The 17,905-nt window shown below is 34.2% G+C and overlaps 1 protein-coding gene across 2 annotated transcripts in view; it reads left to right on the top strand.

The window, feature by feature from the left end:
- Positions 1 to 5,491, top strand: part of LOC112690521 (neuropeptide SIFamide receptor-like) — a 43,304-nt gene extending 37,813 nt beyond the window's left edge. For both annotated transcript variants that reach the window (XM_025564547.1, XM_025564548.1), the window contains exons 3-4: positions 2,213 to 2,463; positions 4,199 to 5,491. In XM_025564547.1, the coding sequence (XP_025420332.1) occupies positions 2,213 to 2,463; positions 4,199 to 4,948 (1,001 nt within the window). In that variant the 3' untranslated portion in view covers positions 4,949 to 5,491. The remainder of the gene's footprint in view (positions 1 to 2,212; positions 2,464 to 4,198) is intronic.
- The last annotated feature ends 12,414 nt before the right edge of the window (positions 5,492 to 17,905 follow it).

Genomic DNA, 17,905 nt, shown 5'->3' with positions numbered 1-17,905 from the left:
TATTCGGAGAAATGCATAAAAGCTTCGTGAGAGGGAGGGGCACTCCCCGCACTTCAAGCCCTATATCTCATTCTCGTCGCACCGCCTTTTCCGAGTCAGAATATCGTATTATTATCCAGCCGGGACTGGAAAGCGGAAAAGTAGGCGTCCGTTTTTATCGTAAATAATATGTTTTCGTCTTGAAAACGAGTTTCGCATGCACCGCGAGGGCAAATGTTTAATAATTATAATAATAATATGTTATATATTGCTTGGCGGCGTCATCACGCGATGCTAAAACCGTTTTGATAATGATTGACGTCCATATATCTACGAGAGAATGTCGATTTATAATAATAGTGCATTGTACCAAAGTCGCAACACTAATCACCTAAATAATTTAGAAAGCCATATACGTACGATATTTCATGTATACCACGTTTCGGTTTTAATTATTAAAACCGAAACGTGGTGTACATAAAATATTGTACGTATATGGCTTTCTATACTACTACAGTGGCACCGATCCCTATGTGAAGGTATTGCGAATGCAAATTTAAGTAGGTAGTCCCATGGTGAATAAAGGTACACTGGTACTAGGATGTACAGGTTATAGTGATTCGGATTTAGGATATAAGACTGTTTCAACATTACAGTTATAATTCAATATACTCAAAATTTATTGCAGTAATACACAGATTTTATTTTTATGCAATACCATATTTCGAACGTGTAGCTTTATAATCCTAATAAACTATATTATATCAAATGCAATGTATGTTCTCTCGACACATTCAAACTTTTGTATACAAATATATTACATCGTAATGTGTACACGCGCACGCATTGAAATCGCAATTTTTGGCTATTGATAACGAAGTTGTTTGCAGTAAACGAAAAAATTTGTAAAGTGTACTACGCGTTACCGGAATCCATCCATCACTCGTCTATATTATCAAATTGAGTACGATTGTTCGCACCACAATCAAATAAATTATACTTCAGAGGCGTAGCGGCCGAGCGAGATGAAGCTACTGTATCCGAATGCATGGTCGCCGGATCGAACCCCTTGGTCACCAGTGGTTTAGCTGCCGGCCGTCCCGTGAAAAGAAAACCGCTACCGACCCTATATCTAACCCATCACCGACCGAATAAATAAAACCCACTAAATACTCGCCTATCATGTCGAAATCCGCACGAAGGGCTTTTGTTGTCGAAGATACACTTCGCGCCCGTAGGATATTAGATTTAATTTAGGTTTGTTCGACGTTCGAAAATTAAACGTCATCCCATAAATATTTATGATTGAATTCGTACTAGCACACAGTCCTACGGAATAAATAAGTATTGTCTGCAAACAAATAATAAAAATAGTTATCAATCGTACGGAGTAATAACCATCAGGCATTAAACGAAATAATTATGTATTGAAATTGTAATTTTTCGCGAATGCGACGTATTGATTTACAAAGTTGCCTTATTCTATTCCACGAATAATATAAAAATCGGAATGTCAATTAAAATTATAATTTTAATATTACGTAATATTAAACACAATGTTACCCCGCGGATTGTTGATACGTTAAAACGTTTCGGTTAACTGCGTACTGCAGTTTCTCATTCGGTTCGAATAGTTGTATAACTAGTCAAACGCAATCAAAAAAAATACCGTTTAAGAACCGATAACTCACTAATGCTAAAAATGTTACACGCAATACTTAGCTTATAATAAACACAAGTAGTCAATTGAAGCTATGAAATAAAGTCTTCGAATGTTCGGCGGTACAAAAGAGAAAATATATTTCGGCTATGAACGAAACAAAAAAAAAAAAAAAAAAAACAATGGAAATATTGTAGATCATTACATTGTATCACGTATATTACAGAATCGTAAACATGTCAGATATAATTTTTTTAAAACAATACATTAGCTAATTCACTAATTAGTGCATTAACTTGGCATCCACGCTGTTAGGTGTATAACCGCTGTATGCAGTGTGTAATTATTGAGCTGAAGACTTCAAAACAATAAAATACTTAGTATAATAAAACATTTGGTGTGATTTTCTTTTCGCGTTCGTCCGCCGTCGTATTATTCGCACAATATGACATCGTAGAACGTCCGCGGACACACGTCGTCTAGACGCTCACGAGTTCTATTCGCATGACATGTTCACGCGTATTATGTAGAAATATAAGCGATGAGTTTTTATTTATTTATTTTTTTCCGCAGAATGGCATCTGGGACTGGTTATATGCAAGCTCGTACCGTATTTTCAAGGGGTGTCGGTGAACGCTTCGATAAACACGTTGATGGCGATTTCCGTGGAAAGATGCTTGTCCATTTGTTATCCGATGAGCCCGGTGGGTAAAGGCGTCTGCAAACGAGTGGTCGTCATCATATGGATCGTATCGCTCACCATCACCATGCCATGGGCCATATACTTCGACTTGCAGCCAATGGAGGAAGGCAGCGACAATCAGGTATATGATTGATGGTATTGCTGTTATCGCACTGCACGGATTTCAGTCCACGCGGCGTATTTACGTCCAGAATTTTCATATTATTGTATTATAAATTCGCGATTACGATCTGCGAACACTTTTAACACGATTTTTGCGTGTTTTTCGTCCATTAAAAAGGTAAACACTTGTGCGCTGACAGAAATATCGATTTAACGATTAAATGAAAAGAATATTACATTCACGTTCATATTGTAATACATCTATAAAATGGGTACTAAAAATATATTTATAGACGATGTTACATTAGCCTAAGCGTAAATTTATGATTCTATATATTTTCTGCGTTAAAACATAGATTTCAAAGAAAACGGTAGTAAACTATAGAGGCAGTTTATCGTAAAAATGTAACATTTCATACGTTCGTTAAAACGAGCTCTTCTTGACACGGTCACCCACAAAATGTAATAAAGCCAAATACAGGTTTACGTTCTATGCACGAAGTTCAGAAATTTTTTTAAATCTGATTATATCCACAACGATGATCTGAAAATCGTTAAAACTATAATTTCACTGCACAGTCAAAAATACACTGTACATCAAGTATATATCTCAATATGTTTTATAGGGATACTTATATTTTAAATCGTTTTGAAATGTATCATAATTAAACACCTACTTGATAACCACTCGTCAGAAATGTACATATACTTGTACTTTCGAATTTACATTACCTGTTTAGTAGACTGCACCGTGTATATTTGCATTCTTATTATACTATTCTTTGTTTCTATAAATTTCTAAGTATAAACTGATATTTATTATAATGTATACATACAACCTCACTTAATACTCTAATACTCGTAGCCATTTTATAAACTTATATTCAGATCAACCCTAATGTAAAATGTATAAAGGACAACATGTCTATGATATACGACTGCAACATTTCAAAAGGATTTTATATTAAAGTTACATCTGAAAGTATTAAATCCATAAATATATAATTTCTACATTCGGCATATACATACAAAAACTTCAAATGTAATTATTTTGTATGTTATCATGTATTATTTAATAACCTTTCAATTTTATGAATTTTTACAATTTTTAAAAGTATAACATAAGTAAAAATTTTATAATTATTTTATTCATCTTGGGTAAATTACAGTATTATTAACCATGATTAAATTAAGTTAAAATATATTTATTCCATAAAATCTAAATAATGCACTAGATATTTTTTATTAACAATAATTTTGTTACAAATGATACTTTATACGAAAAATAAAAAAAAAAAAATAAAAAATTGCTTTGCGTTTAACATTACTACTGTTTAATAAAATAGTATGAGTACCAACTTAAAATTTGATTTTATAAAAATTAACTTTAAAATCAATAATCCTCGACGACTCGAACTTTCGTTGAAAAGCACACGAACAAATGTTTTTAACAGTGCGCTCGCGTGTTTTCGTAGCTCAATCGCAGACGGCAATATTCGTGTGTTCGAAATTTAAACATTCATAACGTGAGATGATGTAACTGGTTAGTTCGTAAATGTGTTACGATCGGATCTCGTTGGGCCGCGGTTCAGGATGTAAAGTCAAAACGTTAAACATCGCGACGTAGGTTTGTTGGGGGGGGAGGGATAAAAGGTTTACGCCGGTGTGTGCCGGGAGCGATCCTGAACACACCGCGCACAGAGCAGTACACTGGTTAGAGCCGGGGTGATGTAACGGCTGCGCACGTGTTGCAGATATGCCTGGAGTCGTGGCCGAGTGCGGAGATCGGCAACCTGTACTTCGTGCTGGCCAACCTAGTGCTGTGCTACGTGCTGCCGCTGCTGGTGATCGCGGTGTGCTACATGTTCATCTGGAAGAAGGTGAGCCGCAGGAAGGTGCCGGGCGAGCCGATGCACAACGGCGCCAGCCTGGTGCAGCGGTCCAAGATGAAGGTGATCACGATGATCATGTACGTGGTGGTGCTGTTCGCGGTCTCGTGGCTGCCGCTGTACGCCGCGTTCTCGCTGATCAAGTTCTGGCCGCTGCCGCCCGCCGTCGAGCAGTACACGATCGCCTCGCTGCCGGTCGCCCAGTGGCTGGGCGCGGCCAACTCGTCCATCAACCCGCTGCTGTACGCCATATTCAACCACCGGTTCCGGGACGGTTACAAGGCGCTGCTGTCCGGCAACGTGTGCCGGGCGTTCGACTACAGCAGCTCGGTCAAGTACTTCAGCAGCCGGGCCGGCACCGCGTTCAAGCGCAACAACAACCGCAAGAAGCCGGACATGCGCAAGACCATCGGCGCCATCTACGCGCACGTGGACGCCAACGGCGGCAGGCAGGCGCCCGCGGCTTCCGGCGGTGGCGGCCCGGCCGTAGGGCCGAGCCCGAAACCCAGGTCGGTGTCCATGAAGGACGCCGCGGCCGCGCACCGCGCCCACGAGGACTACGCCGACTCCGTGGTGCACTTTTGCTCCGGTCCGTACGCCAACTCGTTCGTGTGATGCCTCGTCAGTCGTCGTCAATCGTCCACCGTCGTTAGAAGCGCGCGTGCGGTCGGAATCCGAGTAGCCCAGCTTGTCTGTACGGTTTAACAGCAACGATAATAGTAATAGTAATGATAATGTTTTGTTGTTGTTTCGACGGTCGACGATGATATATCGTTACGATTGTTGCGCAACGCCGTACGTAACACCGTTTAGGGTGTACGTGGAGTTCGGCCGTTCGAACCGAACGGCGCACGCATTGCCCACGTCTTCCGACGGTGGTCGCGGGTCTTCGGAGTCCCCCACAAGTTTCCGACCATTTATTTCTATCGGTCCCGTCGATTTGTCTGAACGCCGCAAAACGTAGACGAGCTGTGGCACCAAGAGCATAACCTAGAGGGGTGGGATTATACTGTCCCCCCAGGGGCGGAACTAGGGGATATAAGATAGGGATTCGTGCTCAGGCGTAAAATTGTAGAGGTGTAGTTTTTGTAATTATCAACAACTCATTCAATATTTATAACTTCGTTAAATACCGATATTAGGTTAAAACTCAATTAGTATTATTTTATATAAATTGTTAGAAAAAAAATTCTCGAGAAGACTATTTGATCTATGGTAGAGCGTAATTTTAACATTTTCTTCGGGCATAAAAGTTCCTAGTTCCACCTCTGGTCCACCCCCCACCCAACGGTCAGTCTGTAGCTAACAAATATACTGGTTTTAAGTCAACCCACAACGGCCAATATTTAAACTACTTATAACTTATCAAAGTCTTGTTTTTATTATTTTAATGATCATTTCCTGCTTAATGACATGACGTTTTTTTGTGAATTCACCTCGTAGGATATAATTAACCATCGTGAAATAAGATAAAATATGTAAAAATTAAAAAGTTCAAATGTAATTATTAAATAACACATGTTTTGATAACTGATTCCCGTCCCCCTCTGATGAAATTTCTAACTACGCTCATGTACAGTTCTTCTTGTCTATCCGTAAAATCGTCGGTAAGGAAGCACCATTAGTCCGCACGCAACGTGGTCATTTTATGAAAGATCATATTGAATAAGCTTACAATTTTTTTTTTTTTATACTAAAACTTAACTGATTCCGTAATCCCACATACTTATAAATAAAATTAAAATAATATTAGTTAGATTCAATGAATTTCCCAATGGGGCCATGATATCAGTGACGAGCCAGATAATGGATATCGAAGATAAGTCTCATTATTGATGACTAATAACATAATATGAAGTACATATTGTAATTATGATTTTAAAACAATAATTTTACAAAAAAAAAAAAAAAAAAAATTTAAAAATAATATAGTTGTTTTAAACTTCATTAATTGAAGTTAAACATTATAAAACTCATACCTATCAATTATATGTTCTAATTTTTCTACATTCATAACTGCTAGTTGAATTTATTCATAATTTAATATTTTAAACAATTACAGTTCTAAAATGTATTACGCAATGGCCAGAGAATTTTATTCATCGTGTAAGCGCTACGAGTAAGTAGGCATTGTTTTATTAATATATATTTTCTAAGACCTTTCTATCATTCTAATTAATATTCGCTTAAAGTTTATTTTATCTCTTTGTCTCACGCGTACCTTTGGTGATTAAAATTCGGTAATATACAGCGTATTGTTTTCGTTCACGTAAAAACGCGTTGGTTGGTTTATCGCTGCATGAGATTCGTAACACGTAGACGCGAATCCTACAAGAGTGATACAAAGATGCTTTCATGCATCGCTGATTCATTGGTGGCTTTTGCATTTAAAATAGTTTTGTACGGTACGCAAACGCGTCCGTTCGATGTTTAAGGTAGATTTGTAGTGAAATATCAGTAAAACACGTGCGTAAAGATAGACAAAACCGCAACGCGTATGACTACATCATAAACTTAGATTTTTTTTTTTTGCAATACGGTTTGAGGTGCGGTCCGTTGCATTAGACGAGCTCGACGCGTAGAGTTATTGTACAGCTATGGCGACGTGTTGATCTCGGAAATGCTGTGGCATTGCATACAAATACGTAAACGTTTCACTAAGAAAAAAAAATATCACCTCCGTACCGTTAATCCGACTGTTAAAATCGAATTATGTACAGTAAAAATATGTTTTACTAACCGGCCATGGCGCGTGCCGTGAACGAATTAATTTTGTTTTTCATTTCTACATTGGATCACGGTCCACGCGGAAGGTATTATATGTAATACGTACCGACCCGAACAATTTCAAACTTTCTAAACTTTCTAATGACTAATGACAAATTTCGGTTGTAGGTACACCTTGGTGCTTGATGGCCAATATTTTGTCTCGTGCCCGTGTACCTCAATGGTCGCGCGTGATAACTTAGGAAATTTAATCAAACCAGGAATTTCTCCGGTCACGGAAACCGCGCACATATCATTATTATAATAAACGTACGCGGGTGGTTCGGCATGAAATTCGAACGAAAATTTCATCAAAGACATTCTTGGGAGGTCTATCTTGGACCGCGTCATTCGGAACTACTTTTATGCGAAGCAAAACTCTTCATATTTTCCACACAGCGTTCCGTACGTGGTGACAATTGCTCGCGGATGATTTATCATTCTGGCATGCGACCCTTGATGAAGAACACTACAGATCTCGGCGTAGGTAAACCGGATTCCCAAAACTGTCTCGAGTGTTATTGCAGCCTATATGAATTTTACACCAGTAATTTCCAAAGGGTGTGCATTGAAAACCGGAACTTTTCTAAAGGTCCTAATAAATTCTTAAATAGAACAGTGATCATCCAAAGTTTCGTGGAAATAACTACTAATAATTACGTGTCGCGATGGAAAATTTGCACTGCCATACGCTTTTCTTATAGATTTTTAGGTTTTGGACGAACATACATAGCGCACCAGGAAAAGGGGGGGTTGTTCGTTTGTTAACGAATTTCATATGATTTATTCCATTCAACGTGACGCGTACATAACGTCAAATTGCATCAGCCACGAGTAAAATAAATAAAAAATAAATTATTAGCAACTTAGAGTTGCGGAAAACGGAGCTCCAGTAGTCCTATTTTATATGATAATTACCATAAAGACAAAAGAAAACCGTTATGCCGTCGTAATGGCGTCTTTACGTATTTATTTTATATTTGTTTCGAACAAAACAACTGCAATCCCATAATAACAATAATATTAATATATCGAATCGATGGTGGCGGTGGTGGTATACCATGTAACATTATATCATCGAATGTATATATATAAATTGTCTCCGGACCAAAATCTCGTTTTCACCACACCTGGAATATTACGTTTCGTTCGGTACTTTGTAATATTGTTTTTATTGTTCTATTCATTTACGCCTCGGCTATTGACCGTTATTGATAATGATTTACTGTAGATACTATTTAATTATAACATTTTAGGCGATAAATGCTCATGTTTATTGTACGGGATCAAAACATCGTCATTCTAATGATATCTAAATACCGTTTCGATGGTAAACGTAAAAAAATTCATAAAAAAATAAAATCGCGTGAAATAAAACAATTTTACTTTATCTATTTCTGACCCCCTACCTTCCCAATAAATAATTGCCGAAACAAATTTCATTATTTTTAACGAGTATACTACGCAATCAAATAACACACACAAAATCAACTCTCGATACATATCGACATTTTTGATCTAAAGGCAACAAATCTGCACTTACTACAATACGTCCATCAAAACGATTATTTTTACATTCATGCTTATTGCATTTATTTGTTAGTCTACAGTAGACACAATATTAAAGAATTCGTACTAGCTATACAATGTAAACTGTAACAGCATGTTACCACTGACCTAAATTAATATTTTTAAAAATGGAGTTAAAAAAAAAACAAGTTTTGTGAGTTCTATGAAAATGTGCACATTTTGTTCTTAGGCGTCAATTTTTGGGCGTGTTAACCGTAAGCTGACAAAAAAAATTATATATCAAAGTAGACGACTATTGTATTCCACTGCCATTTGTAGTATTTTATTGTTATTATTACTGTTATCATTAGCGTTATTTCGTTTTATATACAATAAATTATATAAAAATACGTTTCCCGCTCAAAACTATATACATGTATTTGTAAAAAAAATAAAAATAAGAATGCGAACAGCCTCGAGATCTCATTAATATTGTTTCATAATGCGACCTAATCTCCAATATTATGTACGTACATAAGATGATATCAATATATTATATTTATGCAATTATTATGTTGTAACTAACACGACAATACGTTATACTTGTTATAACCATAACTACGCGTTATGTGTGCTCGTGCATTATTATAATTTTTACGTTCGTATGAATCATTTATTTGATGTACTATTGTAATGATATATAATTTATACTTATCTATATAGGTATATAAATATATACAAGTACGTGTTTAAATTAAGTATAGAAATTAGACGATAGAGAAGAAATAAAACAAATATTTTGTTAAGTTAACATTAACTTACTAGACGAAAGTCGTCCCGTAGAGTGCGGTCACTGTTATATAGTCGACGACATTTCGTTATTGTTATTGTTGTATGCACACGCGTAAGTACTTATTATACATTATTATTATAATAAATATTTTAAGTTATACCTGTTATAATTTATTAGAAAAAAAAACCTCCCATGTATATTATGTAGTGCGTGAAAGTTGTTGCAACGGAAACGCGCCGCGTTCGTCATTAATGCTCTCCCCCACCCCATTCGTCCTTTCGCGCAGTCGATAAGTATCAGCCGACCGGTAGAAACAAAATAATATAACATTTGACCGTAACAATAATGTAATAACAATTACAATATATTTACATACATACATGTATACATACGCGTGTACGACTTGCTGTTATTTTCCGGCCCGATCTATGTACCATTTTCGATTCCCTCCGCATTTTATGTCCGCGCACGTGTACATGATAATATAGTGAATGTCTTGCGGCAACAGCTCTCAAACTATATTCCGCGAAAGACATAATCCAAGGGTAATAATTCAATTATTAGTTCGATTCTTACGTTTATAATGATTGTACAATATTATTATTTGGGCTGTTTGAAAACCACCTAGAGCAATGCTTCTTAAACTGTAGGCCTTTGTATAATATGGGAAGAGGGAAGAAACGTGACATATTAGCTTATATAATTATTTAATATTAGTGTATGGTTAAGAACGAAAATCTCCTATTTTTTTTAACGATTTTGATGGAAAAAAATGTTTACGCTTTAGACCTTAGAGACCGTACCATTTTTTATTAAATTAAGGGGATTAGAATTGCATTAGGAAAAAGTTCGAGAATTACTGATTAAAATTATGAATGGTGTTGATAATATTAAAAAACTAATACATACAAAAAAAAAAACCAATTAAAAAGTAGAAAATTATCAAATACTATAATTTGTAGCTGAACACAATTGCCATTCCTGAGTTTTGGAGTTTTATAATTGTTCGTAGGATCTCCGCGAGCAAAAAAAGTTTGATAACCGTTGTCTCACGACCACGTGGTCAATTTTGAAACGCTGTAGGCAATAATAAACATCATATGTACGGCTACGGTCAACCGAATGTTGTTCTGGCGCACGATCGATAGGTAAAACACTGCAAATCGATTTTTACGAATCGCACGAAAACTCCTATGACTCGTTTCACAGACACGATGTTTTTGTCCGTACGGCTAATATTCGTTCGAAAAAAATTCGTACGGACGTTGGGTAATAATTACAAACTGATAATTCTTTTGCACATTGTGAATCGCGAAATAATATCGTCTTCGTTCGGTCGTCAATGGCCGTACATAATGTCACGAGTTCAATGTAACACCGTTTGCGAGTCCTATATCTCGTACAATAAATAATCGTAATAATACACGAAGAGCCGTTTGTCCGAAGGCTACGTAGATATAATGTAAAGATGTAATAGTAATAAAAATAATAATAGTCATAACGATATATAACTATAATAATAATATAGTAAGAATAATACATGTTGTTATTGGACAATAAAGTTGTAAGTTTATATGAAAAATGTGGACGTACCACAGTGTGTATACGTTTATTTTTTATTCCTTCCATCCTGCATTTATCTTGTATTTCAGTTCGTCGTACGGCACTGCAGTGTAATAGTCACAATGCACCGCTACGGAGCTGCTACGGACAAACCTCGACACAAGTTCACAACAATACCACAGCGGTGCGGCATCCCAAAACAAAACAATCGTGAGTCGTCCCTTACAACGGTTATTACTGCCGCGATGGCGCCGAGCAGGAGCAAAAATCTAAAATCCGGAGCCCGCCGCCCACCCGTTCTTTTGATATCTGAAAACCTAAGAACTCAATATCGATCTGCGCACGTTCTCTGAGCATCTATCACCAGGGCCGTAGCAAAGGTAGAGGAGTCTACGCCCCGGGCGCAGATCCTGGGAGGGCGCAAAAATGAAAAAATTTCAATTTAATTGTTACTTATAAACAAAAGTAACAATATTATGTAATTATATATTTACTTATATAATTTATAAATATTATTATGTTATATCCACGAATCCACTTATAATTATTATATATATATTTATACTTGAATAAGTTATTGATTTAAATAAAATTAACAAACGCTTATATAATTATAAGAAAAATTTATTATTTATATTGCGTTTATAAAGAATATTCAGTTTTTTGAGAGTCTTTTGTAAATTAAAATACTTAAGGCAGCATTTCGAAGTTACGCCCCGAGCGCAATATTTGGTTGCTACGGTCCTGCCTATCACTCCTATTTAAGGTGTGCGAAGACGGTGCTGCACTTGGCGAATGAGACTGACGCCACTGCTGAACAGTACGTGGTAATGTTATGCGTTTCACAATGAGCACTGGTCGTCTTTGGCGGGTTAATGGACGGTCAATAGTGGTCCGTGACATTGCGCAACGATAAAATATATATATATCTTTAGCGTGCAGTAAACTTTGAAAAGTTCAGTTCGTCGGCGGAAAGTTAAAATGTTGTTTCTAATTTTTTTTTTCATATCATACCAATATCATCTGTTGGTTCACTTTGTGTTCATTTCTCTTTGCATGCAACAATTTTTGTATCAACAGATTTCTATCAAAACTGCAATAAATCGTATTTTAATATCCACGCCTCTTTTGTTTATTAACTTTTTACTGTTCTCGACATTGCGACATTTTGACTCACAGAATTAATATCATTGGCGGTTGATTGGATTCTGCGTACATTTCGCAAACAAATTAATTTTCAATATTAACTATACGTAAAAAAATTTTCAACGAATTTCGACAATTGTAAATAAAAATATTTGGACAGTATACTCGTATAATGCGACGAGCATGATTTTCATCAGGAAAGCAGTGCTCAGTGCATTTATTTAATATTGGCGCTCTTCGAATAAGTGTCGGTACTGAAAAGAAACAATGTTGTATTGAAGAGACACACAGCACCTTATTGGTATATGCTAAAATTACTAAAATTAGCAAAGTTAATTTTGAATTTCTACAAAAGGTATATTTAATTTCAATGCTTATAAATTTGTGGAGCAAAACGATAAGAACTAACTATGTATAATACTAACTATTGACATTGAAAATCAATAAAATACTATATGTATATAAATATATAATTCTTTATATATACGGAGTGTCTCACAGTGTCTAACCGATTTTTATTTCGGTAGTTAATATTGAAATTTATTAGTTTTTATCTTTTCAATTTTATTTTGTGTTAAGGATACACATTTATAACTACTAATATATTTTTTTTCTTACCCCATAATCACTTTAAAAAAATAACTTTCCAATTGTTTTTACTATACAAATTTCAGTATATTTATATTGTGTAAAATATTACTTTAAAAACTGATGTAACATACGTAAATATCCGATAAATATTTGCTGAGTAATAGCCATTTTAATTTCTAAAGAAGGGGTATGAAAAATATTTTAGTAATATTTTAATTAGTAATTTAGTAATAATTTAGTAATTATTTTACATCAATAATTGAAAACCAAAATCATCATTTTTAGGTACTTACTAAGTACATTTTCGTTTTATTATACTTATTTTTTATTTAATTAAATATTATATTTTATTTTATTACACATTAACTATTACTAATTGCATTTATATAATTTAAAAAAAAAATTCATAATATTTGTTTACTTTCAATAATTAAAGGCAGAATGTACATTCAAACTTTTGTTAACAAAAATTCAGCATTTGAATCAAAAACGATTGAAAATTTAAATTTAAAGATTTTTCTCCGTGTAAGACTTCCATTTTAATATCAAATGTTTTCATCTTATATGAAATCCGTTATAAGTAGGTTTAACTCTACATGTTCAAAAACATTTGCGTCTATATACTACGTGCGCTTACTTAAATTATATTAGTGACGTCCATATACATATAATATTATAATTTTTTTTATACACCTACAATGGTTTTAATTAATCTGTGAAAATTGCTCTTTTGTTGGGTGAAAATAAAAACAAAATTCATGAATATAGTTCAAAGACAGAGAACTCATTGTTAGCGAGCAAAGTAGAGCGTCCGGCCCTTTGTATAACTTAAAACAAAAAAACAAACTCTCCGACCCGTCATTAAAGCTTTTCTTATACGCGACAAATCGTAACAATGACGATGACTGCGTGCAATTATTAAGAATACGACTGGGTTTGCACATCGTTGTATAATGATAGTAACATGTTGTCAATTTCATCACGTCACTGGCTTTCGCACCACAAATTTACAATGTTTCAACCATACCTCATATAGGATATTTTATACGCAACCAATATATATTTTTCTATGTCTAACACAAATTTTAAAACATAACAATATACTCCTTACCTTGAAATGTGATACGTACTCGTATGCATATAATATAATTATATCGCTAATACTCGAATGCGCCAATCCATTTAATATTATTTTAAACCTATTTTTTTATTATTATTTTTTTTTTACTGCGCCAATATTTTATTTAGAATAAAAGATCTGAGTCTACTATCTATATATCATATATTTATCGTGTCTTAACCAAAATTCAAAGATAATAGTTTATACAGAATTTTTCACATAAAAACTGATAACTTATTATTAAAAAAAACAATGTTAGTACAATTTATAATATGAAAATGACGATTCTTTTAGATACAACAATTAAAAATATTTTTATCAACTACTTTCAATTTTAATCATCCATTCATAAAATAAGTAAAATGTATAATAATCTCGTACAAACGTTTTTTTGATTTTCATACAAAGCACTAACCCACCCGCAACATTATCAATGTATTTCAAATAGGACACTACTATTATTCGTAACATCTTGAAGTGGAGCATTCGTCTATTTTTTAAAACAATACATAATATTAATTATAATATTTATTCATATTTTATTTTAACTATACGTATTATGTATATTTCAAATTTTTTGACAATCGTGTTTGACAACAAATCAAATCGATGAGAATACAACAAATATGATGTTCGTGACGTTTGATTAGTATAAATTTTACCTTTTACCTTTAGACAGTCAATCGGCAAAAATGCACAACTCGATTGCACACACATATTTTGGATACCTGTGACAAAAATCCCTAGTGTCAGAACTCGTTTGCTTATTATCGTTGATTATTATACTCCTAGTGATTATGATAGTTGGTTATTTTTATTATTTTGTTTGATTTATTAATAATAACACTGACAGGAAATTTTTTATTAGTGCATCTAAAATTTGAACATATACTCATTAAAACATTGTATTCACTTAATTTATAATTATCAATATTAAAACATTGTTTTCTTCACCGGGATTCAAAAATATTAGAAATTTCTACGTCTATGTTAAAGTTTACGTTGTCAACACACTATTCACCACTGTACCGTCCATATCCATAGTCCATACCTACTGAAACTTTACTAAAAGTTGTTTGGAAAATTTAAATTTATATAATCTACAGTCTACACAGTCGATTATAAGATAATATTAAGATAATATATTTGATAATTTGTACTGCATCTGTGACGATATATGTACACACATTTTATGTGTGTGAATTTTCGTTGTACGCAAACGAGTTGCAACGCGTCAATCATTGTCAAAATTAACAATTAGTATGATAACTAAATATTAACACGAATATATCCCACATTTCATGGGATATGGGCAAAAAAATTCCGTAAATTAAGCGTGATTGGCGCATTCGTCCTATGTTTATAATTTATTATGTGTTCTTGTTGTAGTGTAATATGCATTATAATAATTACAGAAAATTCGGCACCGATCCGCGTATCCGGCGTGCAAAATTCCATTGGCGGCAAACATGATTTGAAAATAAGCCCTGCTGAATACTATCCACTGTACCGAAAACATCGCGTTGTGGTTATAATATATCATTGCTATTCATTATAATCCCCCCCTCAACAACATCCTTCTTCAAGGGCACCCGATTTATGAAGGTTTAACATGAATTATCGTGAGTATGTGTGTGTGAAATTTGTACAGCTTGGGAGTTCGCTTCAGTACACGGAGGCTAGAGATGTCATGCCGTTGCCCGACTACTTGAGACCCGCCAAGAAGTTTACCAGTATCGAAGAAGAAGATAGCAGCTATGAATCCGAAGACTACGAAGTACAATATTATAAAAAAAAAAAAAAAAACCATCGCATATACATAATACTCGTATAGTACCATACGGCTGGTATGTTTTGAATATTAATAATCCCGTAAAGGCGTTTAATTTAGAGTTTAACATATACATTGTTTCGGTGAAAGAAAATTTACTGACAAAATTTATATTGACAAATTTTTCGGGCTTACACATATTTGAGTATATTATATTAAACTTTATACAGGCACATCGTACAACAAGTATAATAACTAATAACTAATATATAGCTAATAAATAAGTCTCATTGTATATTTCAATCGCCTTTATTACGATTCCGATACCCATTAGCGCTAGGGTCTTATTTTTGGGGTTAATTCATTATTTTTTTGGTATCCCTTTGATAAATTACTCTTATTTTTTTTAATTTTATCTGGTATCTATTATTCGAAGTATAAATAAATACTTAGAAGGCTGGACAAATATTTGGAAGATTAAGTCCCCCCCCACACTAACTCCCACTTGATTGCGAATATATCTATACCATCGCTATTTGATCACCCACACATATTTTACATATTTTACATATTTTCAACCCATTAGTCAACGTATTTTTTTATTAAGTGTTAAAATTCAGTAACAATATTAAACAAATGATAATATAACAAATTATAATATATACTTGAATTTATCACAGGATTTCGGAAAAAGCTCCACATTCAACTTTCGGGATTTCAAATCTTATATTGACACCAATGTTTTGGGAAAACGGCCCAAACAACGAAATGTACGGAATAGTGTTTTATTTATTTCATATATTTTTTACTCAAAATTGAAATATTTCAATAACTTTTTATTATTAGCTTGTGGCCGGAATGTTGAAATGGCCCCTTGTCGATAGATTCCCCCTCTATTACCAGTGGGAAAAATTGGTTCGAGTCACCAAATTTAAACCAGTACGTTTGTCTTCAGAGTGCAGTGTAACGACCGAATGGTCAACGTTTAAAATAATAACACTAAAACTGTTTCAGGAGACGCAAACGGAAGATTTACCAAAGGAACCAACTACTGCCATACCCAAGGAGAAAAAAAAAATAATCGTAAAAGAAAAAGATCCAAGACCGGGGCCGGCTTCTTATAATTTACCGTCGATGTTCGACCGAAAACCCACGTACGAGCCATACTGCGAACCAAATCAAAAGTCTGTGACAAGATATTTAGACTCGTTGGTCATGCACGCTACCAAAGAAGTTAATATTACTAAATTTTATATGTATACATAGATATATAAGTATATATGCAGTGGCGGCTCATGGTAGTTTTTTTATGGTAGTGTGATAAAACATTTTTTGAAGGGACAGCAGCTCTTACCTATCTTGAATGATTACTACGCAAGGTGCAACATTAACATGCACATGCACATGTCCTATATCGTTTAACTATTGGATATAAGCGTGTAGCTATCATCGTATCTATATACGGCAATAAGTACAATAACTATTGGATCTTATATTAACTAGTTTAAGTATAAATCTTTACACAAAAATAAGATATAAAATCCTATAGGTACCTTAAAATACAATGTCAACTATTGTTTTTAGCATGTGTATTTAAATTACCAACCAACAACCATATGTTTACTCAAATAAAATAACCGAATATTATTAAATTGATTTATTATTCTAGTTATGTTTGAAAATTATTCAGATAACTTTTTATTCTAACACATTTGTACATATCTGAATAATTGTGAAAACCCGTCCGAATAATAATTTAATCGAATAAAATGTTATCTACATAATATTTCATTCGAATAACGTACTTGAGTGCGACACATGATCGTATTCGTGTTCGCGGATGTATAAATAAAAAAAACCATCATTTATTCATATGTTTTTTACAGCGAAACCATTGTAATTATTATTTCTAAACAAATATCTTAAAACTGTACAACTGTTAACAAAATAAACAACCTTAAATTAATTTTTGTTTGTGGAAAAATAAAAACGCTAAATCGCTTCGAAACAAAAAAATAAAACCTCCGCAATGAATTTCGCATTACATAACATTATTTTGCAGAAAACACAACTTAACACGATATGACGGTCAATGGAAATTAAAATAACCCCTAAATGTCCGATTGTGCAACAATTTTTTTTACCGTGATAAACATAGGCACTTGAACAAGTTATACGAATCGGTTACAATCGATATGCAAATTGCAGAAGTTTTTCGGGTGGACGGGTTCTTAATATGCGAGGTCATGGCTTTTCAATCGTGGGATACACGCACAATGGCGACCGTTCCAGGGCCCTCTCCGACGGTGGACA

This window comes from Sipha flava, unplaced genomic scaffold, assembly GCF_003268045.1.
Source record: "Sipha flava isolate LNK unplaced genomic scaffold, YSA_version1 50_pilon_pilon, whole genome shotgun sequence".
NCBI classification, from domain to species: Eukaryota; Metazoa; Arthropoda; class Insecta; order Hemiptera; family Aphididae; genus Sipha; species Sipha flava.
Note: the sequence above shows the minus strand (reverse complement) of the source record. Positions and strands in the feature narration are given on the sequence as shown.